Source organism: Harmonia axyridis, chromosome 7 (assembly GCF_914767665.1).
Source record: "Harmonia axyridis chromosome 7, icHarAxyr1.1, whole genome shotgun sequence".
NCBI lineage: Eukaryota > Metazoa > Arthropoda > Insecta > Coleoptera > Coccinellidae > Harmonia > Harmonia axyridis.
In genome coordinates this window covers 460,473-487,664 of record NC_059507.1, presented here as the reverse complement: position 1 = coordinate 487,664, position 27,192 = coordinate 460,473, and the positions used below count along the sequence as shown (strand labels likewise).

At 34.5% G+C, this 27,192-nt stretch overlaps 3 protein-coding genes across 3 annotated transcripts in view; 1 reads left to right on the top strand and 2 right to left on the bottom strand.

Annotated features, from left to right (window-relative positions):
• Nucleotides 1-4,016, bottom strand: part of LOC123683800 (disheveled-associated activator of morphogenesis 1) — a 49,843-nt gene extending 45,827 nt beyond the window's left edge. The window contains exon 1 of the mRNA XM_045622703.1: nt 3,816-4,016. The gene's annotated coding sequence lies outside the window, so the exon portion shown is untranslated. The remainder of the gene's footprint in view (nt 1-3,815) is intronic.
• A 2,451-nt stretch (nt 4,017-6,467) lies between these two features.
• LOC123683801 (kinesin-like protein KIF6) lies at nt 6,468-14,285 on the top strand. The gene is made up of 13 exons (XM_045622705.1): nt 6,468-6,587; nt 6,643-6,731; nt 6,842-6,916; nt 6,967-7,009; nt 7,107-7,211; nt 7,466-7,572; nt 7,625-7,741; nt 8,904-9,035; nt 9,216-9,444; nt 10,367-10,835; nt 11,453-12,469; nt 13,479-13,619; nt 13,719-14,285. Exons 1-13 carry the CDS (start codon nt 6,516-6,518, stop codon nt 13,934-13,936), a joined length of 2,814 nt encoding a protein of 937 aa, XP_045478661.1. The 5' UTR covers nt 6,468-6,515; the 3' UTR covers nt 13,937-14,285.
• LOC123683798 lies at nt 13,921-27,042 on the bottom strand. Its single transcript, XM_045622698.1, has 25 exons — nt 26,829-27,042; nt 26,589-26,774; nt 26,404-26,531; nt 25,963-26,108; nt 25,673-25,905; nt 24,987-25,435; nt 24,509-24,894; nt 24,155-24,399; nt 23,409-23,638; nt 23,049-23,151; nt 21,347-21,507; nt 21,109-21,279; nt 20,388-21,045; nt 20,054-20,148; nt 19,646-19,997; nt 18,504-18,652; nt 18,178-18,430; nt 16,408-16,616; nt 15,740-16,159; nt 15,546-15,683; nt 15,264-15,494; nt 15,030-15,183; nt 14,656-14,939; nt 14,273-14,420; nt 13,921-14,208 (listed from the first exon to the last, which is right to left on the bottom strand). The coding sequence occupies exons 1-25, from the start codon at nt 26,932-26,934 to the stop codon at nt 14,021-14,023; spliced, it is 5,823 nt and encodes a 1,940-aa protein (XP_045478654.1). The 5' UTR covers nt 26,935-27,042; the 3' UTR covers nt 13,921-14,020.
• Nucleotides 27,043-27,192: the final 150 nt, after the last annotated feature.

Sequence of the window (27,192 nt, the reverse complement as noted above, 5' to 3'; positions counted from 1 at the left end):
TTCATCAAAACTCAAGATTTTCAAATTAGAACCTATATTTTTTATTATTTCAGTCGATTCTACGTACAAAAATAGTGGGGGTTACTAAAGCAAACCCTATACCCAAAATGAATATTTCAAGAGTTATCGGGGAAGAACTTCAAATGAGGAAAAACCGCTATTTATAACTGTGGGAATAACTGTCTGTTACTTCCGTAAAACACAAAAAGAAAATAAAATTCGATGTTTTCATAACTAAATTTGACATACCAAGAATTGTAATGAATTATTCGTAATTGAAAATTGTATTGGTTTATGGATTTCTCAACAATACCAACGAAAAATTAATTGAAATTCATGAAATGTAAAATTTAGTTATCCAAACATCGAATTTTATTTTCTTTTTGTGTTTTACGGAAGTAACAGACAGCTATTCCCACAGTCATAAATAGCGGTTTTTCCTTATTTGAAGTTCTTCCCCGATAACTCTTGAAGTATTCATTTTAGGTATAGGGTTTGCTGAAGTAATCCCCACTATTTTCGTTCGTAGAATCGACTGAAATAATAAAAAATATAGGTTCCAATTTGAAAATCTTTAGTTTTGATGAAGTTGAGTTGTCCAAGTTCATGATCCTCTTATAAACACCCTGTACATTTTTGCTCCAAGCCAAAAACAGTCTCATAATACTACGTATTTGCGTAATCGAAACAAAACAAATTTTTTTCGAAAAAAGGTTTTTCTGCTGAAATATTAAAAAAAATGTGAGTGCTTATCGCCACCTTTTTTTCATAAGAATCCCAATAACTCATGAACCGTTGAATTTTAACCCAAGGTATGGCATATTGCCGAAATTGCCATCAAAAAAGCTATCTAGTGATGCAATAATATATTGGGTGTGCCATTTGAAATAAGAAAGTAGTAGTGTGTTTCCGGTATAACCGGAAGTTGTAGAGATCTAAAAATATTTTAGGGAGAAAGATCATTGTCTCAAATTCTAATATGCAAATTTTCAGCTTAAAATTATGATTAGTTTTCCAGAAACGTCTAATAGGCCATCGATATTGGGACACCCTGTATATGGACGTTTTTGTCCGATCGAAGGTCGAAATCTTCCATTGGAATTTCCAATAAATGGCATTCAAATTTTTGGTGGGATACAATGACAATGCACAGGCTGATTCATGATTTATAGAAAATGAGACGTTTATGGAGAAAATTCAAGATTTAATACAACTCTTAACAATGTAATGTTGCCACATCTTCAAAAAATCACCTCTGATATTTTAAATGGAACATCCTGGAAGAATACTGAAACACGTCGATTGAAATTATTCGATTCATACATACAGGATGTTCCTCCATTGACGCGACGCTCTTTTGCGGTTAAGCACTGAAATTTTCGAATTTTCTCGACAGTATAAATGACCAAATATGTTTTTTCTTTTGGAACACCCTATTTCTTATATTGATTTTTACAAGTTCTATGTTCAAAACATATTGTTTTTTATATAATTCGTTTCTTCATATATTGAAGGGTTTTTGGAAACTGAATACTAGAAGAACAGTATAAGCATACTGCCTTCTTGATAACCATTCAGAACTCTACTGGGTGTTCAAAATGAGACAATTCATTGATGACTCATTCAAACGTTAATATCAGGCTTATTCCGTATGGCACACCCTATATTTCATTTTTTTAATAATTATTGAATTTTATTATCATATTTTCGAAGAGTGTTCCATTTGGTATAAGTCCAATATTAACGTCTGAATTACTCATCAAAGATTCATCTCATTTTGAACACCCAGTAGAGTTCTCAATATTTATCAAAAAGTCAATACTTACTGACATTTTTTTAAGAATCACTCTCAAGTTCTCATTATGGGGTCATAAGGTTTTTCCAAAGACCTTCCAATATATGGAAAATGGAAATACTTCAAAAACGGTAAGCACATGAATATTCAAACAAACTTATTAATTTATTTTGTGCAATGAGAAAATTCAAGAAAAAACCATGAGAAAAAACATGTTTGATCATTTAGACTTTTTTGGTACACCCGGTATACTTCCCAACCATTTGAGAATATTGCTCTGATGGAGCCTAATGATGTTGTGTTGGAAAAAAATCGAAAATTTCAGCGCTTGACCGTAATAGAGCATCAATGGTGGAACACCCTGTATAATAAAACAGTACTTTTGAAAGTACCAAGTCATATTGGCGAATTATTCTTTTGACAAAATCTCATAATTGCTGCAACCACATATTAAATTCACGTAGTACATAATTACATCGAGGCAGTAGACCATAAAATACTTGTTAAGATATTCTGAAATATTTGAAGAGCACGTTCAGTATTGGAATTGTCGTTTAAGATACTCGAGGAAAAAAAGCGTTGACAGGAATTACCCGAAATAGAACTGGAAACATATGTTCATCTCTGACTAATGAATAAACTTCCTACTTGTTTTTGTTTCTGCAGCTTTGAAACATTTCAATTCGATCTTTACACAAAAGGCGCTTTCAACTTCCGACTTGCTTGATGCTCAAACTTGTAACATAGATGGATGACTTTTGCCATCAATACTTTTAAATGAATGATGTCTTATCATTGATGCATTTTTTATAGATTTATCGTTAAAATTTCCAGCAAGAATTTCCTGTGTAGAAGTTGTTATGAAGTTTTTTAAAAGTTCATAAATTCCTTCGTAGGAGTGTACAATAACAATCGATTTTGCATTAAATTTGCATATATGGTGCTTTCATATGTAAATAAAAAAGAACCTTGTCATCGAAGGAATTTTTATGTGAATCGCAGAAGATACGATAACAAAAAATGAACTATGGAAATTCAGCAAATTTCCATGAATAAATCGAAACATATTATCTATATTTCCTGCCAAATTCGCATTATTCAATTTCTGACGAAGATTTAAAATAAAGAGTTTTCCAATAGGAATTGTCATTTTGATAATAAAAAACAAGTATATTTTAAGGGAAATGAATGGATGTTCATTCCATTGTGAAGAGGAAGAACAATATTCATAGCTCGGTAGCACAATTCATAATTCTCATTTTCAAATAATTTAGGTAAAATCGCACCACCAGCCCAAAAACCACATAGATTAAAACAGAAATACCGGCGTCCCTTTTGACTAATAGAAAAAAAAAAACTATCATCCCAGTTTCCTTTCTATAAAAAAAAACAAATAAATGCACACCGAACAGAAATCTATGATAAATTCGCCTAAAGAATTGATATAGTTTATTCAGAAACAACAGCAAATTTACATACAAACTTGAAGTTACAATCCTTACTGAAAAAAAATCAATTAATTGTTGAGAATTGGTTCTGTCCGTTAACGATTGAGGTAAGATATTATTGATAGTAATGAACACCAACCAAAGGAGCTTCATGATCAGTCAAAACAAGTTCAGCAGCAAACTAGATGTCATCTTTGCCCTAGGTCTCATGACAAAAAACCTGAAATTTGTTGTGAGAAATATTTTGAAGTTGATGCCCTGAACACTGTAAGAATGTTTGCAATTTGTGTATTCATTATTCTTCATTGTTAGTCAATGTATGTTTCTTTGAGATCTATACTTCATTACGTTCCAAGGGAGTATTGGGATACCTCAAGTATCCATTCTAGGGTTAAGATCGATGACAACACGAGAGGTGCGATATTTAGTGTGATATTTTTATGAAAATATACTGAAGGTTTATCTTCTTCTCTATAAAATCTTATATTCCAATCCTTATGAAATATAATGGGAAATTTACGAAATTTGTATTGAAATGAATCTCTTTTGTTCTATCTTCAATTGATACTCACCAAATACGATCGACGCCCACTATAAGAGAATTAGTTGCACCTGAGCTACTAAAATCAAATCACTTCACTAAGTCCCGAACTACTTGCACCTGAAAAATTTATTTTTTCTTACTGCCTACATGTTTGGGTCGTTGCACCACCGAGTATTATCTGCAACTGCTCTGGAAAATCGAAATCCGAACATTCCACCACGGAAAAATCGCACACTATGTTCCTAAGCTGGCTAGATCCAATGGGAGGTTTCATTTTGATTGAAAAAACGAGTATATTTCAAGAGAAATCAATGGATGTTTATTTCATTGTAAAGAGGAAGGCACCTTTACCATTAATGATGGAAACCGTAATCAGCGAATTGGCTACCGCAACTACGATTGCAGCACCACATCCTTTTTATAAAATTTTCCAAGACCAATTCTAACATTTGCGGCTATATGTTCTCGATAACTTCAACAGTTTCATCTTTAAAGCATTGAATCGATTGTGAAGCATTGGCATATACCTTATTTTTCACGTGGCCCCAAAGAAAAAAGTCAAAAGGTGTTAAATCATGAGATCTCAGTGGCCAATTATGATCGTCTGTTCGAGAAATAACACGACTAGGAAATTTTGCTTGTTTCGTTGTATTTTTGGGAAATAACTCAATAGTGAAATGTATTTTTATCAATTAGAAGAGACTCCTCAGATCAGTCCTGAACATAAGCTTCGAAAAATTATGCAGAGGAAAATTTAGACACATAGGTTTTTTGCTCAGGTATATAACTTTAAGTTGGCATTACTGTTCAAGATGGCGACCGATTCAACAGCTGTCAAGTGATTTATTCTCAGTTTGGTTTGGCAATTCATCATGAATAGACTCACGCCTGAACAACGCTTGCAAATAGTGCAATTTTATTTCGAAAATAATGGTTCTGTGCGGAATACGTATCGCGCACTACGTCCATTTTATTTTGTTTAACGATGAAGCGCACTTCTGGTTGAATGGCTACGTCAACAAACAAAACTGCCGCATTTGGAGAGAAGCTAATCCTCAAGTGTATGTCGAAACACCGTTACATCCAGAAAAACTGACTGTTTAGTGCGCTTTATGGGCTGGTGGAATCATTGGTCGGTACTTCTTCAAAAACGATGATGGCCAGGACGTAGTAGTCAATGGTGATCGGCATAGAGCCATGATTACCAATTTTTTCATTCCTGAATTGAACAACCATGATGTCCAGGAACTGTGGTTCCAATAAGACGGCGCAACATGTCACACAGCTCGTGCTACAATCGATTCATTGAAAGACACGTTTGGTGACCGCCTAATTCCACGTTTTGGACCTGTGAATTGGCCTCCAAGATCTTGTGATTTAACACCGCTAGACTACTTTCTGTGGGGCTATGTAAAGTCATTGGTCTATGCGGATAAGCCACAAACCCTTGACCATTTGGAAGAAAACATTCGCCGTGTTATTGCCGATATATGGCCACAAATGTTGGAAAAAGTCATCGAAAATTGGACGTCCAGATTGGACTACATCCGAGCCAGCCGTGGCGGTCATATGCCAGAAATCATATTTAAAATGTAATGCCACAATATTATCTTGCGGGTAAATAAAATTCATGTCAATCGAATAATCCATCGTTGTTTTATTGCAATTTAAAGTTCTATAGCTCTAAAAAAACACCCTTTACAAAAATTGAATTTCTAACAAATAATACAATTATGTCCTTTAACACAAAATACATCCTATATGTGTATCAGTCTTTAATAAATTATCTCAAAATCAATCAAATTGAAAATAGAACCAATAAATTGTTGAGCTATAGAGCTATATTGCTTGGAAGATTATTCGTGTACAACTTGGTTGTATTTATTCGTGTGGTATTGATTTGTATCCATTTAGAATACTGTTTCATGTTGTGTGAAAAATATAATTCAAAATAAAGATATTTACCTTTCTATCTAGAGAATAAATGTAGTCATAATTCACGAATATAATTTTTTTTATATAGCTGCATCAAAATGGTAGGTATATTTTACAGTTCTCAACCTTGGTGGAAAACTCATTGTCTAAGTTAGCGCACGCCTGGAGTATGCTCTCAGAGAGCGCACAATCCTATCGATTTTGAGGAAAGTAATTTGAGATTTTCGTCGGCCAGTATGTTTGCCGTTATCCTAGGAAAAAGGATACCTTTTCCAAAATACTCGAATTACAGAAATTGGATTCCATACCTCGATTCTTAATTTCTATGGAAATTAGTGTAGGAACCACCATAAACTAAAAATCTGCAATTAAACTATCTCCTCTAAAAAACTAGAGGAATGATAACATAGAACAAAAGAAATCGATGTAATTCCTGAAAAACTTCATAATTAATTAATTCAACAGTTTAGTTCTGTATTGTGATACAGACATAAATAATAACTCTCAAACAAATTATCTCAAGAAACCGTTGTGATACAAGACATTGAAGTTACAAAAATTAAAAGTTCATCATAACTTGAATAGTTTTTGGTATTTTCAAATGGAAACTTGAAGACATCATGATTTGAGTGTAAAATGACACCACGATTTCTCCATTTAATTGTAAAAATTTAATTGTTCATTGTCTAAAAAAGTCAGTGGACAATTTATACTCAATTTAGTTCAAACACAGATGACAATTGGTCTGTGGTCCAAACATTGTCAAATTTGACATTAATGTTAAGCAGGCAAAATGGTTAAAAACTCGATAAAAGTATATGCTAGAATCAGGAAAGAAACCGCATCGAAAAAAGTTAAATTAGAAGTACGGATGTCTATTAACCACAAACCATGATAATGCTATCAATATACTCTTTCAGAATTATATAATTTCAAGATCTAACAAAGAACACGAGGATTTGATATTTCACCACAGCAGCGATGTGAGGTTCTCTTACTATCAATTCAGGAAAGTATTCATTTCTTTTCGAAAACAACATTTATGTATCTACATATCTTGTAATACAAGATAAGTTCTATGGTATCTGTGCTCCGAAAATTTCCTTTGGTTTATTTCAGGTACCATAAAATATTCGATCAACTTTCGTCGCAGAAAGAAATTTTTGAAATGGTTGCTAAGCCTGTAGTGAATAGGTTGGTGATAAATGGAAATTCTTCGCTATAATGAAAACTTTTTTTTACAGCGTAATAAATGGATTCAACGGAACTATTTTCGCTTATGGACAAGTATGTTGTCTATTCATTCTCTTCTTACATGATATATTTTGCGAGGATTTTCAATATTTTTACAAAGATATCTGAATAATTTCATAGTTTTCAACAGACAGGCAGTGGTAAAACATACTCAATCACAGGATGTCCGAAGATTTACGAGAATAGAGGAATTATTCCAAGATGCATTGAACATATATTCGAATATCTGAGCAAGGTATTGAAATTTGTCAATGATTACCTACTACATTTTCTTTTTTTGATTTATGAAATCATCTCAAGTATCAATATTTGGCACGTAGTGCCGTCTTGTTGAAAATAAATATCGGGCTACAGTAGCAATATTCCCAGTTGTTCTTCAGCTACGCACACGATTTCGATTCTTCACATTAGTGACTTTACGATCGTAAAAATTTTGATATGATTACTTTCAATCCAATATAGTTACCTTATTTTTTAAATGAATTTTAGAACCCCGAAGCATATTCTATTCAACTGTCGTATTTGGAAATATACAACGAAATTGGATACGATTTATTGAATCCAAAACAGATGGCTTCGAAACTGGAGGAGTTTCCGTAAAGAGTCAATTATCATTCAGACAAAGGTTTGTCAAAACATTTTTTGCAGGCGTGTCATATTATTAGAGGATGGTAAAGGAGAAGCTCATCTGAGAAATTTGAGTATCCATGCTGTGTCTACGGAGAGAGAGGCCATGAGGTTGCTTTTTCTTGGAGATACTAACAGGTAAATCCAAAAATAGGAAGAGAATATACGGAGTTTCAAGTATGGAACGCCTCAATTATCTTGGAAACGCCAAATTAGCCAAATTTTTATAAAGGGTGTTTTTTTTAGAGCTACGACGGATTATTCGATTGACATGAATTTTATTTATCCGCAAGATAATCTTGTGGCATTACATTTTGAATATGATTTCTGGCACATGACCGCCACGGCTGGCTCGGATGTAGTCCAATCTGGACGTCCAATTTTCGATTACTTTTTCCAACATTTGTGGCCGTATATCGGCAATAACACGGCGAATGTTGTCTTCCAAATGGTCAAGGCTTTGTGTCTTATCCGCATAGACCAATGACTTTACATAGCCCCACAGAAAGTAGTCTAGCGGTGTTAAATCACAAGATCTTGGAGGCCAGTTCACAGGTCCAGAACGTGAAATTAGGCGGTCACCAAACGTGTCTTTCAAAAAATCGATTGTGGCACGAGCTGTGTGACATGTTGCGCCGTCTTGTTGGACGCGCACCAAACAGTCAGTTTTCTGGATGTAACGGTGTTTCGACATACGCTTGAGGATTAGCTTCACTCCAAATGCGGCAGTTTTGTTTGTTGACGTAGGCATTCAACCAGAAGTGCGCTTCATCACTAAACAAAATTCGCTTATGAAAATCATGAACAACGGCAATCTCATTTATGCTGATATATACATTGTTGTCAGATCTTTTCTTTTATTTCACCCTGTATATTTTTTGCCTTTTGAAATCCTTAAGAAATACTGAATATTTTCATGGAATGTTTCCCTTTTTTTCCCATTATTTTCGAGTTAAAACTACATTTACATTATGCTCACCCAAGTTAAAATCATTCATTCAGATAGCTATGATTAACTGAGCTTTTTAGTTTTTAAATTCTAAATGTTTTTACTACACAAATTTCTTCTAAATCATACAGGGTGATCCTAAAATAAAAAATTTCATTATTATTCCGGAGAAAAAAAAAAGATTTGACAATAATATAAATACCAACATATCTCAAGATCCTTTCACACCAAAATTTGTAAAAATCGTGCGATCTGTTTTCGAGAAAATTGAGATGTTCCCTACAGAAAACTCTCTCTGTATAACCGTACAGATAGAATTTTTTTGGAATGAATTCAATTCACTTCTTTTAGGACCATAGCAGAAACTCCTATGAACGATTATTCCTCCAGATCCCATTGTATTTTTACTATTTATCTGACTAGTCGATTAAAAAGAAATAATAAGACACTCAAATCAAAGTTGCATGTTGTCGATCTTGCAGGGTAAGTTAAAACCAACTATAAATTTTGGTATTAAGTACAATATTTTCTATTTCTTGAGAGATATAAAAAAGATATATTATCTATTATATTTTATATTGTAAAAACCAAATAACCAACCAAATAATAATCTATACCTACGAAAATTCCAAGATTTTTTTGGTAGTTTATTTCCGATTTCAGTTCTGAACGTATTGGAAAGTCGAGCATCACTGGTAATATCCTGAATGAAGCTAAGAATATCAATTTATCTTTACATTATCTGGAACAAGTAATAACAGCTCTGTCCGTCGCCAAAAAACATATCCCCTTCAGAAATAGCATGCTGACCTACATACTTAAAGACTCCTTATGTGGAAATTCATTGACGACAATGCTGGCTACGTTGACAGTCACGAAGAGTAATATAGAGGTACATAAATATAATCGAAATGAAATATACAGGGTGTTTTCTACTACGGTACGAAACTTCGAAGGTTGATTCGTTAGGTCGTCTAAAAAGGGGGACTAATTTTTTTTTTAAACATAAACGTTTTGTAGCTCAAAAACGAACGAATTTCGGACTTAATGAATCCCCCTCTGAAGTATCGTAGTTGGGAAATACTCTTTACAGGGTGTTCCTGAATTGGAGATACAAACAAAATAACAAATTCCCCGAAACATTAGAATGAACCAATCTTCTCTAAACATGGGCCTAAAAAGGCTTCTATTCTATATACAGGGAGTTAAAGTTTGATTTTTTTTTCATGTTTTTTTTCTCATAACACATTTCTTTCACAATATATTCAACTCAAATTTGATATAGGTATTCCAATTTGAAGTATTCATCTTGTGTTATGCTAATTCTGAATGTAAATCTACAGGGTGATATTTTTTTCTAGAATAGTAAGTACCTATCCGCTTTTTACCACCTGAACTTTTTTTTACGGACCACTGGTAGCTTAACAAATTGTAAAAAGAAACTTTGGTACAGTACTATACTTTTTGGTTTCTTGTGGTTTCGTAGTATATATCTACTACCGATTTCTAGAAAAACATTTCAAACAATTCTCTACTAATCCTCAGGAAGCTGTGATGAATAATTTGAATAGGAGTTTTGGTATTTATTTTCTCAATCTGTAAGTAGGGCGAAAAAAAACACCCTGTATCTCGAAAACAAAGAGTTTGTGGACTTATGTTTATAGGATTTTTTTCTCATTTTCCTCTGTACCTACTGGCCTTTTTTTCTTGAAATTATCTGAAGAATCTTTCATTTTCCTTTGTACCTCCAATTCAGAACACCCTGTATACTGAGATGCATTGATGCATTCATATGGAAATGTTTGTCTTTCAAGGAAACAATCAGTACATGTAGATTTTCCAAGAGAGTATCGATGATAACAACACATCCGATCATAAACGAGGAAGAGTTTGACTCTCAAAGAGAGATCAACATTCTACAAAACGAAATTTGCGAATTGAAGACTAAACTATCGAAATACGAAAGTGAATCAAAAAGCGCATACAACGATCGTCAATTACTGCAAGAAAAAAACGAGGTCGGCGTAAATTCTCTGTCTCTTCCATGTTACGTAACAAAGGCTGAATTTTCTTATTTGGGTAAATACGAACGAGATAGGTACAGAAAAATTTTGGATGAATTTCTCAACTATAAGATGAACGTTATCAATTTGACTCCGACGGAAATGAAGCATTGTATGGAGATTATGAGAGAAATGTGTCTAGATAAAGTATCGATCAGGAATATGGTGGATGCGGTTCTCACTGAGAAGTCAGATGTGAAAAATGTAGAGAACAAAACTGGTACGCTTCTTGAACTCCATTATTTTTCTACAAGGTTTTCCAATAAGAAGTTTCGTTTCGAATAGCCCGCTATTTTGGCAGCTGTCACTTTTGAAGCTGTCGTTTTTTGACATTTGACAAGTGAAAACTACGTCATTACTAAAAATGGGACGGAACAGATCCAACGACGCATTAAAATTGTCAAAATTCAAATAAAATGCTGGAAATTTCACAGCCACAGTTCGTAAAACTAAAGCACTTTTAGATCGTCGTGAAGAACATTTTCGGCTGGCAATAGTGAAACTGGTGGAAAAATTTGTGCTGTTGGGACAAGTTAGTAACGTGAAGAATCGAAACCGTTTGCGTCGCTCAAATTGACGGAATACCAGATTTGTCGATTCCTTGTCTTGGGAATTAGGCTATCCACAATCGGGACAATAAAAATGATTTCTCTTAAAAAAATACTCGTTTTTTCAATATGAAAATGAAACCTCTCATTGAAAAACCTATGCATATGTAAAAAGAAGGTAGATAATCAGGTCGAAGGAGGTTTAGCTAATATTTGCACAAAATTCACGAAAAGAATTCTCTTAATTTCAGTAAGATTAAGGTAATACAATAGTTCTCAATTGTTGCAGTCATGTCCGATAAACTAATGATCAAAGAAGTTATTCCTTCGCCAAAAAAAATAAGGGATTCAAAATCGTACTTCAATTTTGATAGCTTAGATGTGAATAAAATATTAGAGCCAAAAGATCGTCCTCCAACTGCTACATCAGGATTCATCAGAAACAAACATACGAAAGAAATTAGGGAATATCATGAAAAACTGAAGAATGCCTATGAAAAGGCTAAATCTAAGGCAGAAGCAATAGAGAAATGCAGACAAAACATAGTCATCCTAAGGACGAAAATGGATCGACGTCATAACCTTAAAATTGGAGAACAGCTGGTTGGAGAATTGTATCGGCAGCAAGACATTTACCGTAGGACTATTTTGGAATTGAGAGAATTGGAAAAGGAGACCAGCCATCTGAAATTTGGCCTGCTCCAATGCGAGATGAGAATGAGGAGAAGTAGCTCGAACATTTTGGACTTTGCCAATGTTGAAAATGCTATAGTTCCACCCGATAGCTCTTTCACAACACCTTATGATCAGTTTTCATATAACAGTAACGTGGTCTTGGATGATAGCAGTTCCTATCATTATACCCCTGAAGATTATAATCGTCCAGAAAAAGATGACGTTGGAATCAAAACTTTATTCACAGCAGAAGACCTTAATTGTTTAAACTCGCTAGAAGATTCAGAGCAAGCAGGACGAACATCCTCTTCTTTTCTTGAACTGCTGACAGATGTGAGTGGCACTTTAGGAAAAGAACTATTAGGTCCAATGCCGGAAAAAGAAGAATCGTCAGTAAAAAATTGGTACACCAATGGCTGTAGGTCTCACAAAGAAACCAATTATCTCAGTTCTGATCTTCAAGATCTGAATGACATTTACCCAGTGAATAGGGTTGGAAGATTTGATGTTGTACAAAACCAAAAACAAAAAAGCGCAAGTATTCGAGGAAATTCTTCAAAAAGCATTGGAATAAGCAGGAAACCCAATTCATGTTCCACTTCGGTTCCAAGCAAAACATATACAACCTCCGGTGAGTAGACATCGATTTAATTGTCAATTTATTTTATGAAGGGTGTTTTTTTTAGAGCTATAGAACTTTAAATTGCAATAAAACAACGATGGATTCTTCGATTGACATAAATTTTATTTATCCGCAAGATAATCTTGTGGCATTACATTTTAAATATGACTTCTGGTATAAGACAGCCACGGCTGGCTCGGATGTAGTCCAATCTGGACGTCCAATTTTCGATGACTTTTTCCAACATTTGTGGCCGTATATCGGCAATAACACGACGAATTTTGTCTTCCAAATGGTCAAGGGTTTGCGGCTTATCCGCATAGACCAATGACTTTACATAGCCCCACAGAAAGTAGTCTAGCGATGTTAAATCACAAGATCTTGGAGGCCAATTAAGAGGTCCAAAACGTGAAATTAGGCGATCACCAAACGAGTATTTCAATGAATCGATTGTGGCAGGAGCTGTGTGACAAGTTGCGCCGTCTTGTTGGAACCACAGCTCCTGGACATCATGGTTGTTCAATTCAGGAATAAAAAAGTTAGTAATCATGGCTCTATACCGATCACCATTGACTGTAACGTTCTGGCCATTATCGTTTTTGAAGAAGTACGGACCAATGATTCCACCAGCCCATAAAGCGCACCAAACAGTCTGTTTTTCTGGATGTAACGGTGTTCCGACATACACTTGAGGAATAGCTTCACTCCAAATGCGGCGTTTTGTTTGTTGACGTAGCCATTCAACCAGAAGCGCGCTTCATCGCTAAACAAAATAAAATGGACGTAGTGCGCGATACGTTTTTCGCACAGAACCATTATTTTCGAAATAAAATTGCACTATTTGCAAGCGTTGTTCAGGCGTGAGTCTATGCATGATGAATTGCCAAACCAAACTGAGAATAAATCTTTTGACAGCTGTTGAATCGGTCGCCATCTTGAACAGTAATGGCAATTTAAAGTTATATACCTCGAAAAAAACACCCGTTATTTATTTTTATAAATTTATTATTTCAAATAGAACAGTTACTGGATTTCGACTATGATCAAAATCAAATTGGGAAATGTTCTGAGATTCAAAGAAATTTGGTTGGAGTAAACAGAAAACCTGAGTCAAAAATATTTCCAAATTTATTGCCAAAAGAAAGTTCTTCTGCCCCTGGTAAGTGTAGTTCGATCGATCAGATTTCTTCTTCTTCTCATTTCAATAGGCTCTAAGCCTATTGATATCTAAATCTGAGCCTTCTTTTCTTTCCAATAGATCGGTTAAGGGACTTCAATTATAACCGCGATCCTGAATGGAGCAGTAATAGAAGTGCTCCAGAAAATAATCTTCACAAACTTGGAAAAACTGAAGAATTCTTGAAAGAAAGCGACTCACCTCATTTCAAGGAATTCATGAAATCTGTTCCACTGACAGGAGATAAAGAGGTTGACGAAGAAATAATGAGTTTCTACAGATCTAAATTCAAGAATTGATGGTTCATCACCAACTCCAATGGATAACATTTTATTGAAAAAGATTGTAAACGTTACAAAAACAAAACATATAAACTAAAATATTTAGGGACATTCAATGTTTTCAATGGTTGGGTTTCCAATCATAATTGGTTTCAGGATTGAGATTTTGTTCTTTCTCACTATGCCAACAGTTTCTGTCTGGCCTCCACTATGGCTCAAAGGAAGTGACATTTTGAATAAGTGAGTTCCAGGTAGCTCTGCAGATAGATGACGTCTAAATCCTTCAACACCTGCAAACATTTATTGCATTTAATGTTTTAAGGTTAACATGTAACTTTTTGAATAATACATTACCTCTATAGCGATATATTTGTAGTTTTTCTTCGTTCTCTAGAATCAGTAATAAAGTTTCCCCATTTTCCATTTCTAAAGATACAAAAGATGTTGGATTGTAGGTGAAAATCTCCTGAAAAACTCTATTTTCCGAGTAATCTTCGTATATCTGTAAAAATAAAAGTTAGCAGCTACATATGTTCGCATTATGTTTCTCTTGATAGGTGTTCATTAGGTCTTTGTTAGCTGTGTTGCTGTTGCTGGTGTTATTCAATAACTAAATTAAAAAAAGAGGCTAGCACACTTCTAAGAAAGGTGCACAAACTTTTCTGTGGTAAAATACAAAATCTCTGTTTTTTCTGCCAGAAATTATTAGTTATTATATAATGAGATAATGCTCCTACCTTCATAACATCTAAGTTCATCCCGACAACTGTATCCTCATGGAAAACAATTGCCAAGAACGTTTTCCGCAACCTCTTTGGACCCACCTTAATCACAGCCATCTTACTATTATTTCTTCCAGGTATCAAAAAGTTGTCGGAAACTTTCATCTCACCCTTCATTGTTGTACTCCATCCTATTTCATTATCAATTGGTGGTTCATCTCGAAGTAGTTTGATTATTTTTCTTCCTGTTCTGACAGCCAGTCCAGTTCCTACACCTCGTGGCATGAATGCAGCATTTTCTAAAAGAAATATAAAGTCGAATAACTGAGTTCAGACTTCGTCTGTAGTGATACAAAATCAATTATTGAAAGCATCTTTCGCCTATGTACCTTCATGAATCTTCCATTTTCTATAAGTTCCTACAGGTATAGCTTTGGTCATATCAATTCTGAACTCAGTAACCCCATGCTTGTTGAGACCATAAAATGTGAGAGGTATCCTAGATTCTTGAAGGAGTTGTTGGTTTTCGATGTTTTGGAGTTTCTGTGAAAAACAGTTATATGAAGCAACTTCTACATTTTGCAATTTCATGTATTTTTTGGGATTTTTTTCAGTATTCTCACCGTCATAGTATCATTTTTGTACTCCCAAACGAAGGTACCATCATTGTCGCATTCTGTTTGAGATTTGGTTTTTACGACAAAGAAAATGCTACTGTCTCCGGTAACAGATATTATTTGATCTATTTCCCCCATTTCGAATTTCGAAATTGGAACAAACAGATCATTTTCTAAGTGGAATATATCGACTGTACATTTTCCAGATCCACTTATAATCAAACGTGGTTTCTCGAACTGAAAAAGTTTTTGATTAGTTTGTTGAGTATTAATTTGGAAATGATTTACATTGAAAAAGTGAGTTTTTCCTATCACGTGATTGTACTCTAATTGTTGCATTTCTTCCAAACTTTCGAATTTATAAGTTTGCTTCTTCGATTCCTTATTTAACGTGCGTATATCCTTGCAGATGCTTTTGTGATCCTCCTGTAAATTTATTGCTGTACAAGTTTGAAATAATCATAAAATTATGACTTGTCTACCTCGTACTGTGAATCCATTCTTTGAGAATGCTCCTTCTGCTCATTCATTTGTTCTATTTTTCTTTGGACATCGAAATCATATATCCCATACAAGCAGTCAAGAGAATCTTCGAATGTTAAGTTTTTGCCAAAATACCAAGGAGCTGTTATAACTTGAGGTTTATCGTATAAAACTTTTATTACTCCTTTTTCCCAAGTAGACATGTTGATCGAGTTAACCAAACCAGTGACGTACATGTTCGATTCCAGGACAGTTTTCTGAGTAAAATGGTATGTGGCTGTTAAAGTTTGGTTTGTGTCGGTCGTCACTATTTTATCTATTGGATTTCCGTTTAGTAAACCTGCAACTTCTAGGTTATGTCTTATGAGAGTTGTATTTTTGAAGTATATTTCCGACTGGATCACTTGATCTTCGTCACTCTGAAAGGGAGTTTATCAAATAAGCCTAATCATTCAATTCTGATTAAGGGTTTTTCAATAAAAGCTTTCATTTTGATATAAAAAATGTGGCTAATAAAAAAAAGTCTAGAGGTGTTAAATCACAAGATCTCTACGGCCAAGTGTGATCACCTCTTCGAGGAATAACACGCCAGGAAACTTTTATTGACAGCTGCCTGGATGGCAGGCTAGTCAAAATGAAACCTCGTATTGGACATTCCTTGACTTACCAAAACACTGTTCGCGTATTCCTCTTTCAAGTTGAAACCATTGATGGAATCATGCACTGTTACATTGTTGAGAAATTTCACATTATCGATGATCAAACGATCGATATCTTGATCAGATCCAAGAGGAATTATCCTGGACATGTTCACTTTGTTTATGAATTTTGTAATAAGCTTTTCATTGAGTGTTATGTTTTGGAAGTGATAGGTACCTGAAAAAAATAATGTCTTAAAGGATCGCAGAAGTGATGAAAGAACTAAACATATCTGTGAATATTTCATACGAATTTTGGTTTGAAGACTTTAAGTTCAGTTTTTCGAACTATTTACTGAGAATGAACATAAAGTATTAATAAAAAATAGATAGTGAGAGTATACGCAATTTTTGCATGTTCTTAACATGGTTAGATTACGTTGTCGGATTGTAATATATTTTCAAATCCACAATTTTACTAAATCGTTATGAATGTATATTATATTGAATGAAATATATTTTTTCGGCAACCGTCCGGGAAGTGCTCACTTCCCGGACGCTTTTTCTCTGAGAAAGTAGCATTTCCCGGCCTAGTCCGGAAAGTAGGTACGTACTTCCCGGACTAGGCCGGAAAAGAATCATAGAATCCATAGCACCCGAGATAACGGCTGACAGTTCATATGAAATTAGTTGTCAACAATTTGCATGATTTTTTATCGCAATCGCAATAAAATAAGGAAAGCAGCAGCGATAGTGTTATTTTACATGGTTGCCGAAAAAATATTGTACGCAACACGCCCGAAAATGGTTTTTTTGGACTCACAGACTTCCAGGACTCGCTTACGCTAGTCCTGGAATTTTGTCTATTCGTCCAAAAAAACCCTATTTTCCGGACTTGTTACGTAAATTACTATTTTTCGGCAACCGTCCGGGAAGTGCTCACTTCCCGGACGCTTTTTTCTGAGAAAGAAGCATTTCCCGGCCTAGTCCGGAAAGTACGTACTTCCCGGACTAGGCCGGAAAAGAATCATAGAATCCATAGCAACCGAGATAACGGCTGACAGTTCATATGAAATTAGTTGTCAAAAAATTGGCATGTTTTTCGATCGCAATCGCATAAAATATGGAAAGCAGCAGCGATAGTGTTATTCTACATGGTTGCCGAAAAAATATTGTACGCAACACGCCCGAAAATGGTTTTTTTGGACTCACAGACTTCCAGGACTCGCTTACGCTCGTCCTGGAATTTTTTCTATTCGTCCAAAAAAACCCTGTTTTCCGGACTTGTTACGTAAATTACTATATTTGAGTGATTCCCGATTAAATATGCAAATTTGAATATTTGAAATCCGATATTTTTCCTAATTGTCGATTTTATAATATGCAGAATATTTATTATTTTCTGTATCTACCTGCTGAAATCCAAGGTTTAGCAACTTTTGCTCTCCTAGTGTCATCGGTTGTTTCACGTTGTTTGGCGCGCTTGAAGTTTTTTTTCTGAATTTCTGATATATTTAGGTATTTATTTCAATATATTTTGAGTTAATATGAAACGTTGATTCACTATGGGACATAAGAAGTGCGTTCTTTGTGGAGAAACTCGCGAATTGAGTGAAATATCGTATCGCTGATATGTTTTCATTTCCGCGCGCTTCATGTCAAATTTGATAGTTCATGTTGGGGACAAAATTTGCCTACTGAAAATGACATATGCTCCCTCTATCTATGTTTATTACTCTGAGGAATGATGAATCAAAAAAGTTAATGATATTCCTCTAGGTACTAGTTAATAAACTTACCTTCGAGGAATCCTTTATCCAAAAAAATTGCGTTTTTTTTGAAAACCTCAAGATCCAAACCTCTCATCCACTTAGTTATCAAATTGGTCTCTATAACAAGATTGTGAGCAAAAAGATTATTTTCGGTAAATACAACTGGACTTTCGATGGTGTTCTCCTTGATTTTATTGCGAAACACGATGTTATCACAGTTTTTGGACAAGCTTATTCCATTGAGGTGGTTTTCAATTTCAAAGTCACCATCAATTTCGACCTGTAATAATTTGAATTAATAAAAATCAAAATTTAATTGAGATGACATTCGAAAATTATGAAAAAATACCTACCGGTCCCCTGAATTCGATGGCATCTGTTAATATAAGATCAGCATCCAAATAGGCAATATTGCCCACGGCATTCTCATAACTTCTGTTATTTATATTACCAAAAATGTCCAAATCGTCTATGTACATTAGACTATCAAATGTTACATCTCCTGAAACAAATTTACCTTGATATATTTCATCTTATAAAGGGTGTTTTTTTTAGAGCTATAGAACTTTAAATTGCAATAAAACAACGATGAATTATTCGATTGACATGAATTTTATTTATCCGCAAGATAATCTTGTGGCATTACATTTCAAATATGATTTCTGGCATATGACCGCCACGGCTGGCTCGGATGTAGTCCAATCTGGACGTCCAATTTTCGATGACTTTTTCCAACATTTGTGGCCGTATATCGGCAATAACACGGCGAATATTGTCTTCCAAATGGTCAAGGGTTTGTGGCTTATCCGCATAGACCAATGACTTTACATAGCACCACAGAAAGTAGTCTAGCGGTGTTAAATCACAAGATCTTGGAGGCCAATTCACAGGTCCAAAACGTGAAATTAGGCGGTCACCAAACGTGTCTTTCAATAAATCGATTGTGGCACGAGCTGTGTGACATGTTGCGCCGTCTTGTTTGAATCACAGCTCCTGGACATCATGGTTGTTCAATTCAGGAATGGAAAAGTTAGTAATCATGGCTCTATACCGATCACCTTTGACTGTAACGTTCTGGCCATCATCGTTTTTGAAGAAGTACGGACCAATGATTCCACCAGCCCATAAAGCGCACCAAACAGTCAGTTTTTCTGGATGTAACGGTGTTTGACATACACTTGAGGATTAGCTTCACTCCAAATGCGGCAGTTTTGTTTGTTGACGTAGCCATTCAACCAAAAGTGCGCTTCATCGCTAAACAAAATAAAATGGACGTAGTGCGCGATACGTATTCCGCACAGAACCATTATTTTCGAAATTAAATTGCACTATTTGCAAGCGTTGTTCAGACGTGAGTCTATTCGTGATGAATTGCCAAACCAAACTAGGAATAAATCACTTGACAGCTGTTAAATCGGTCGCCGTATCAAACAGTAATGCCAACTTAAAGTTATATACCTCGAAAAAAAACACCCTACATAAAAAATCTACAAACCTTTAACGACAAATATATCATCCTTATACTCAAAATAATCCCTAACTTCTTGAACTGACACATCGTTTATTGTTTCCTCTACAGTGATATTATTCTTGAAGGTAACATTCCCAAAAATTTGCAGTGGAGCTTCAATTATCTGTTCTCCCTGTTTGGTCATAAGATTCTCAACAGGCACGTTATTCAATTTCTCGGTTTCAATGATTTTTTTGACGATAAAACCATTATTGAATGTTTTTAAACCTTTGATTTCTACATCGGCATCACTTTTGTACACAACCCCTTTTAAAACATCTTGTATAGGCACTTCACTAATGCTGGAGACTTGCAGATTCGTGAAGTAAACATTTCCCTGAAATAAACAGAATGAAATATATTTTTCTTTGAATCGTTCGGATCATATTTTACATCTATCATTGAAGAATTGATCCTTGTTTCTTGTACTTTGTTCAACGGCATTCCATTCAAATGGTCTATGTTGATGTTGTCTTCCACTACAAGCTCTGTAACATAAAGATTTCATAAAATAAAGGAGATGTTAATAAGAGTCTTAACTGTTTTATTTAAAATAGAGACGTTAACACGTATTTTGAATGCTTGCATGTGGTAGAAAATAACGGTAAATCAGAGGAACGTTTGAGATTGCTTCACTCATCCTGAAAACTACTGGTATATCAAAAACGGGGAGAAGAGATCATTTGACTGCCACGTGGTATAAAACCCTCTCAAGGTACACACTCACCTTTAACAAGGGTGTTCCCAGAAGAGATTTTAGCCATCATTTCATCTTTCACTTCCTTCCTGTTCAGTATCACCTGACACAATGTTTTATTTTCCTTACAATCTAAAGCATTAGTTCTGGAATTCAGCAAAACGATATCTTCTGTGATACTTTGTGGTGTGCTGTAAGAAAGCCGATTTTCGGTGAAGTTTTTCAGGTTAAGTTTTGAAAAAACCCCCTCAACGTTCTTGTGGATACTCAAATTTTCCACATGAACCTTTTCGAATTTCGTTTTTTGATTTATAATTCTGTCACCTGTTGTGGTATAGAAATTTTCCACCGATACCTCGTTGAGCTTTTCCTTCACTTCGAGGCTTGCAGCTTCTAAATCCTTTTCGAAAATGAGAAAGGAGGAGATGAACTGCTCCCCAACAGTTTTCACGGAGTCTTGGTCCAGCTTAGTAACATTTACGCCATCTATTAGTTGTTGGATCTCTGTACTTATGATACTGACATTGCCATCAAGTTGCTGTATATTTAGGAGCTGTGCTCCATCTTTGGTTACTATTTGATCCAACGTTACTTTGTTGATGGAATTCGATGTTATTCCTAAGTTTTTCTTGATGGTGAGTCCTTGGGAAAATTCTTTAATTGAATTTATTATTGTCCTCTCTTCGTCCTGAAAGCATCAGTTTTTTTTAATAAAGAAAAAAAGAACCATTTCAATTATTAAGATATTTACCTTGTATACAATATCTTCTAAAATTCTACCATAATTGAAGCCATCAACATTCTCAACAATGAGAGCTCCAGTTATCTCAAGATTATCAAAATTAACGTTAGATGTAACATTTAAAGTGGTGGCTAGTGTAGGATTAGGTAGAAAATTGTCTCCGACAGTCTTTCCGTCATGCTGAAGAATAGATGGATCAAAATTTGAAAAGAATGATCAAGAATAGTTGAGGTGAAGTAGAGCTCACCAGAAATTTTTTTGTTATCTCCACATCTGGGAAAGTAGCTTTTCCTTTGATCTCCTGTGACGTTGAAAGAGTGAAATAGTCCTCAGATTTCAATTCGTTGATGTAATAATCATTTGTTTTTAATTTATCGGTGGTTATGTTGTTTCTAAATACTTTTTTACCTGGAAATAATTTATTATTCATTAACTTTTTTTATTTAAATTAACGTATCTCAGCAGCTAGGCCATTGACACAAGGTACAATGTACTTATTCTTGCAATTCGCATAAGTAAAGAGTGTTTTTTTTAGAGCTACAGAACTTTAAATTGCAATAAAACAACGATGGATTATTCGATTGACATGAATTTTATTTATCCGAAAGATAATTTTGTGGCATAACATTTTAATAGTTATTTATAATACAAGTGCAGAAGGCATTGATATTCTTCCACGAGTTCAAAATTCAAAAACGAGCCACGAAGTGGCGAGTTTTGGAATGAACGAGTGGTAGAATGAGCCTTCTGTACGAGTATTATACATTATTTTCTCTAATTCATTGCATTTTCATTGAAATTAATGAAATATTTCCATAAATATAATTTAGTGATTTTTGTATTGAAAAATGTTGGTTGGCAGAACTCATTTCTTTAAGGCAAATTGATGAATTGACAGATAAAGCCGTGGCGGAAAGTTCAGAGAACCAACATAGAATAATAAAATATAACCATGAAAACTGTGCGTTTCTGATATATTCTCGCACGATTTTGTTCTACAAGATGTGGAAGAATGAACGGAATAACCACAGAATTAGAGAAATATGATTTCTGGCATATGACCGCCACGGCTGGCTCGGATGTAGTCCAATTTTCGATGACTTTTTCCAATATTTGTGGCCGTATATCGGCAATAACACGGCGAATGTTGTCTTCCAAATGGTCAAGGGTTTGTGGCTTATCCGCATAGACCAATGACTTTACATAGCCCCACAGAAAGTAGTCTAGCGGTGTTAAATCACAAGATCTTGGAGGCCAATTCACAGGTCCAAAACGTGAAATTAGGCGGTCACCAAACGTGTCTTTCAATAAATCGATTGTGGCACGAGCTGTGTGACATGTAGCGCCGTCTTGTTGAAACCACAGCTCCTGGACATCATGGTTGTTCAATTCAGGAATGAAAAAGTTAGTAATCATGGCTCTATACCGATCACCATTGACTGTAACGTTCTGGCCATCATCGTTTTTGAGGAAGTACGGACCAATGATTCCACCAGCCCATAAAGCGCACCAAACAGTCAGTTCTTCTGGATGTAACGGTGTTCCGAAATACACTTGAGGATTAGCTTTACTCCAAATGCGGCAGTTTTGTTTGTTGACGTAGCCATTCAACCAGAAGTGCGCTTCATCGCTAAACAAAATAAAATGGACGTAGTGCGCGATACGTATTCCGCACAGAACCATTATTTTCGAAATAAAATTGCACAATTTGCAAGCGTTGTTCAGTGTTCAGGCGTGAGTCTATTCATGATGAATTGCCAAACCAAACTGAGAATAAATCACTTGACAGCTGTTGAATCGGTCGCCATCTTGAACAGTAATGCCAACTTAAAGTTATATACCCCGAAAAAAAACACCCGTTAGGAATATTCACTTGAAATCTTCATCTGGTAGGTGAAGCTCATTATTTTTGAGGATATATAATATAAAAAAAATATATTAAAAATAACCTGATATAGTAACTGTTTCCTCATCGTTAATTGAAACGTATTCTTTTGGAAATTGAAGATCATTGAGATAACCAGCTTTAGAAGGCAGATCGAATGCTACATCCTGGAATTCCAAAATTCATGATAAATACAGGGTGTTTCATTAGGAAACAGATAAACTCAAAAGGCGAATAGGGGACACCAAAGAGGTTCTAGATATACCACATTTATGTGCTGCAACTTTTTGACCAAGTTCACAAGAATTTTCTACTCATCATTTTTTCTCTTCAAAAAAGTGTTGGAGAAATATTAGGAAATTTCGAGATATTCAATAGTGAATTTGGGGATTCAGTGCATTATTGAAGATTTTTTCATTCTTACCCCTTTGATGTTTACAGAGCCTGGTATGTGGTTTGGAATATTAACCAAGCACAGTTTACTCAAAAACTCCTCAAAATCTACACCGTTTACTCTTCTCACTGTGACATTGTGTGGGAATTGAATGAGAGAACTTTCTCCAGTAATGTGTTCAACGGTTTCAAATTCCAGTAAATTATTTTCATTATTTCTTTCCACATTCCTAACTTTCATTGAACCTGGAGGAAGTGTACCTAAAGAAAAAAAAAAGGTCCGGACAATCTACCTACAAATTATAAAACAAAAGGGTTTCCCAATAAAAGATTTCATTTTGAGTAGCACCATTTCCTCTCCATGAAATTTCCTATTACCAATTCGCGCATTTGAGACTGTATGTCCCCGATAAATTCACAAATTCCATTTTTAAGCTCTTGAATAGATTGTGGAGCATTGGCATAGACTTCATCTTTCACGTGACTCTAAAGGAAAAAGATTGAATGTGTTAAATCCAAAGATGTCAGTGGCCAATTGTGATAACTTCTTCGAGAAGAAACCCGAAAGTGCTTCCGTTTTGACTGCAAAATTTTCACCATTTTTGTAGTGAATTTCAACAATTTTAATGCGTTGTTGGAGCATGTATCGGTTCATTTTTAGTAATAGAGTAGTTTTCATTTGTCAAATGTCAAAAGATGAAAAATGCTCAGATAGCGCCGATAGCGGGCTTTTGAAAATGAAACCTCTTATTGAAAAACTCTTTTCTTTTTTATTACCATAACTGTATCCTTTCAAATTGCTGAGAGAAGAAGCCGGCATTCCATTAATCATATTTGCTTGAATATTCTTCATGATAGCTACAGGTTTTACGAAAAGAATATTGCCATTTATGGTAACATCATTAGAATCATGAAAAACTATATCGTCACCCTTAATGCCGTTGATAGAATCAAAATAAATATTTTTCAAATCTATATCCGAGAAAGTTTTTGTTCCTCTTACTGTTATATTGTTATCTTTCCTACAAAAATCATATATTCAACTGAATAATTTTGAAAAGTTGCTCGAACGCAAAAAATTCATGGTAGGTAATTGAAAAGCTGAAAATTCGAACTTGATATATTTCTCACCTAACGATATCTACCAAAATTTCATCCACTAGCTGTTCGTTTAGAAATTTATTGTTCACTTTCTTTACTCTAGCGTTTGCAATCCTAGTTTTTCCACTGAAAATAAGGGTTTTGAAATTTCCTCTTTTTTCTATATTTTCAATCTTGTCAAGCTTTTCCTTCAATCGAAATAAACCATCTAGAAGCTCATCAATTTTTTGGGTACGATTTGAATTGATTTTTGGTTCGAAAGTTGAATCTTTCCTTTGATCTTCAGCAGATGGACGTTTTTCCTCTCTAAATGATGCTCTAGTTTTGACAGAATCTCCCTGACTGGGGCTCTTCGAAGATGCTTTGCCGACAATCTGATTCACAGTTGAATTTTTCAGTTTTTCATCTAGACGATTCTGTAATATTAAAAACATGTTGAAAGGGTGTTCCTCTACGATGATAATAAGCAAATGAAATAATTGTCTTCAGATTTTCATAAATACTTTACCTGGAGGTAGTTCCTTATATCTTTCATCTCCCTCATCTGTTCTTTAATCGGATTTTCTATATACCTGACCTCGAAATTCACCTTAAAAAGACTATTAGGACTTTTTTTTGCCATCAACAATCCCAAGTTATCTCCGATTGAAATAGCAGCAGCGCCATCTATACCAACAGATTCATGTGTACTGGATAGACAGTTTAAAGTATTGAAATCTTCTCCAAAAATTCGACAAGGTATATCGTCGTGTTCTTCGAAATTTTTTCCATTGTATATGAAGGTTTCCAACACTATGGACTTCAGGGAACCATGATGTAAAACACGTTGACCGAGGAGTACGAAGTTCTTTCTCAAATTATTCACTTTGATAGGGAGCCAATATTTTATACCCTCTAGATGAGAATTAACTATTCGTTCTAATCGTATTCTATTCCTTCCATCGAACTGATAGATTCCTAAAACAAACACTCTGTGACATTTTGCAAGTGAACATAAAATAACAATTTTAAGCTTTATGCACAAATTCATGTTGATCACGTCTCCAGAATCATAGAAAAATCAAGAAGAATATTGGATAACAAATATCCAAAATTTCCTTGATTACAGGTTCTTTTGGGTGCAGATTTAAAAGTTGAAATGAAATGAATCATCTTATTGGAGATCCCTTTACTACTAAAAAATGTTAATCTCACCTGCCTCTAATCCATCAACAGCAAAGAATGATTTGTAATTGATTTGAAAGGCTGCAACTTGCTCAATTCCTTCAGCACTTATATTCTTGAAAGTTCTGAAATGGTCATCAACATATCTGAATACGCGAAGTAAACCAAGAGATTTCTGTGGTACAAGGAGATAAAAACGATTTTGAAAGGGCAGTACATCGTATGATCCAATGTGATCTGATACTTCTAATGTTTCCGTCAACCTGAAATATTTAATCAATGATAATCACAAAATCGAATCGAATGAACTAAAATATTACCATAGCTGTTTTTTCTCCACATCGAAATCGTAAATGTACAAAGTGTTCAGCGAAGTCAAAAAGAGTTGGTTTCTATTACGTACGTTGTTGAATTTGAATTTAATACTCTCAGCTTTGTAACCTAGGTTGTAAACCCAAACAAATTCCTGCAAGAATATAACACCCTGTATAAGTATAATTTATTATTTATTTACTGATCTCATATGAAGCAATGTAATGTCGATATTGTTGTAATCTCTGTAAATTGAAACTTTGAAAGTAGGTACTTACAATATAATATAAATTTTTATGAAAATAATTCAAGTACTGTCAAAGATCTCAATCTAATCTAATGTTTCTGTTTCGTAGTTCACTCATAAACCTTACACACTCAATCCGTAAGAAAAAGTTTTTATTAATATGCTGAATATTTTGAATCAAACTATGATGGTAGGTACTTACTAAAGTTTTAGCATCCAACCAATATAATTTCTGATCATTAGAAGCACCAACTACAAAAATTTCACTATGTTTTCTATTTTTGTATTGTACATTTACAAAAGTTGCATCTTGAAATCTCTCATTGACTTCTACAAACATGAAGCAATTATTTTATACCGTCTGAAGATGATTCCTGCCTTGATTACCTTTCGATTTTATGGATATATTGAAATCATTCGTATTATTGAATTTAGTAACATTCAAAATGAAAATATTTTCATTCGAGACTCCAAGAGCAAACGACGAAGTTCTCAAATTCAATGATCTCCAATATTCAATCGTTGAATTCAGGTGGAATTTTTCATCTAAAGACACGTTTTTCAAAACGAACTCTGAAAAATAATATTATTCATGTCGTGAATTCAATAAGTACCTCGAATACTTACCATATCTGGGCTTCATAGAAATTCCTGTGAAATAAGAATGCCAAAATTTTTGACATAATGAAGAACCTATAAGAATAAATAAGAAAAATACCCGTTGTGAAAACATTTCAAAATTGTTCGAGATGAAACCACATCTTTCGAAAAATAGGATAAATATTTAATTATGGAAGGAACAGCAAGTGTTTATTTGGTAGTTGTTGTTCTTAATATGTAGGTATAAAAGAAGGCAGAAAAAATTCCCTTGATAGTAACATATGTGGTGAAACGATATCTAAAAATTTCCTAGAGATGAATGTATTGAAATGGAATAATTTTCAAGATTCGAAATTGGAATACAGATTAACACTTCAATATAATCGAAAGA

Bases quoted from the DNA above. Each gene is read 5' to 3' on its own strand.
- LOC123683801 (XM_045622705.1), top strand. From the start codon at position 6,516: ATGGTTAAAAACTCGATAAAAGTATATGCTAGAATCAGGAAAGAAACC. The intron at 6,917-6,966 runs GTTGGTGATAAA...TTTTTTTTACAG, and splicing joins GCTAAGCCTGTAGTGAATAG to CGTAATAAATGGATTCAACG. The intron at 9,445-10,366 runs GTACATAAATAT...TTGTCTTTCAAG, and splicing joins TCACGAAGAGTAATATAGAG to GAAACAATCAGTACATGTAG.
- LOC123683798 (XM_045622698.1), bottom strand. From the start codon at position 26,934: ATGTTTTCACAACGGGTATTTTTCTTATTTATTCTTATAGGTTCTTCA. The intron at 18,431-18,503 runs GTAGGTATTTTT...AAATTATTACAG, and splicing joins CCATCGAATTCAGGGGACCG to GTCGAAATTGATGGTGACTT. The intron at 16,160-16,407 runs GTAAGTCAAGGA...ACTCCCTTTCAG, and splicing joins AATACGCGAACAGTGTTTTG to AGTGACGAAGATCAAGTGAT.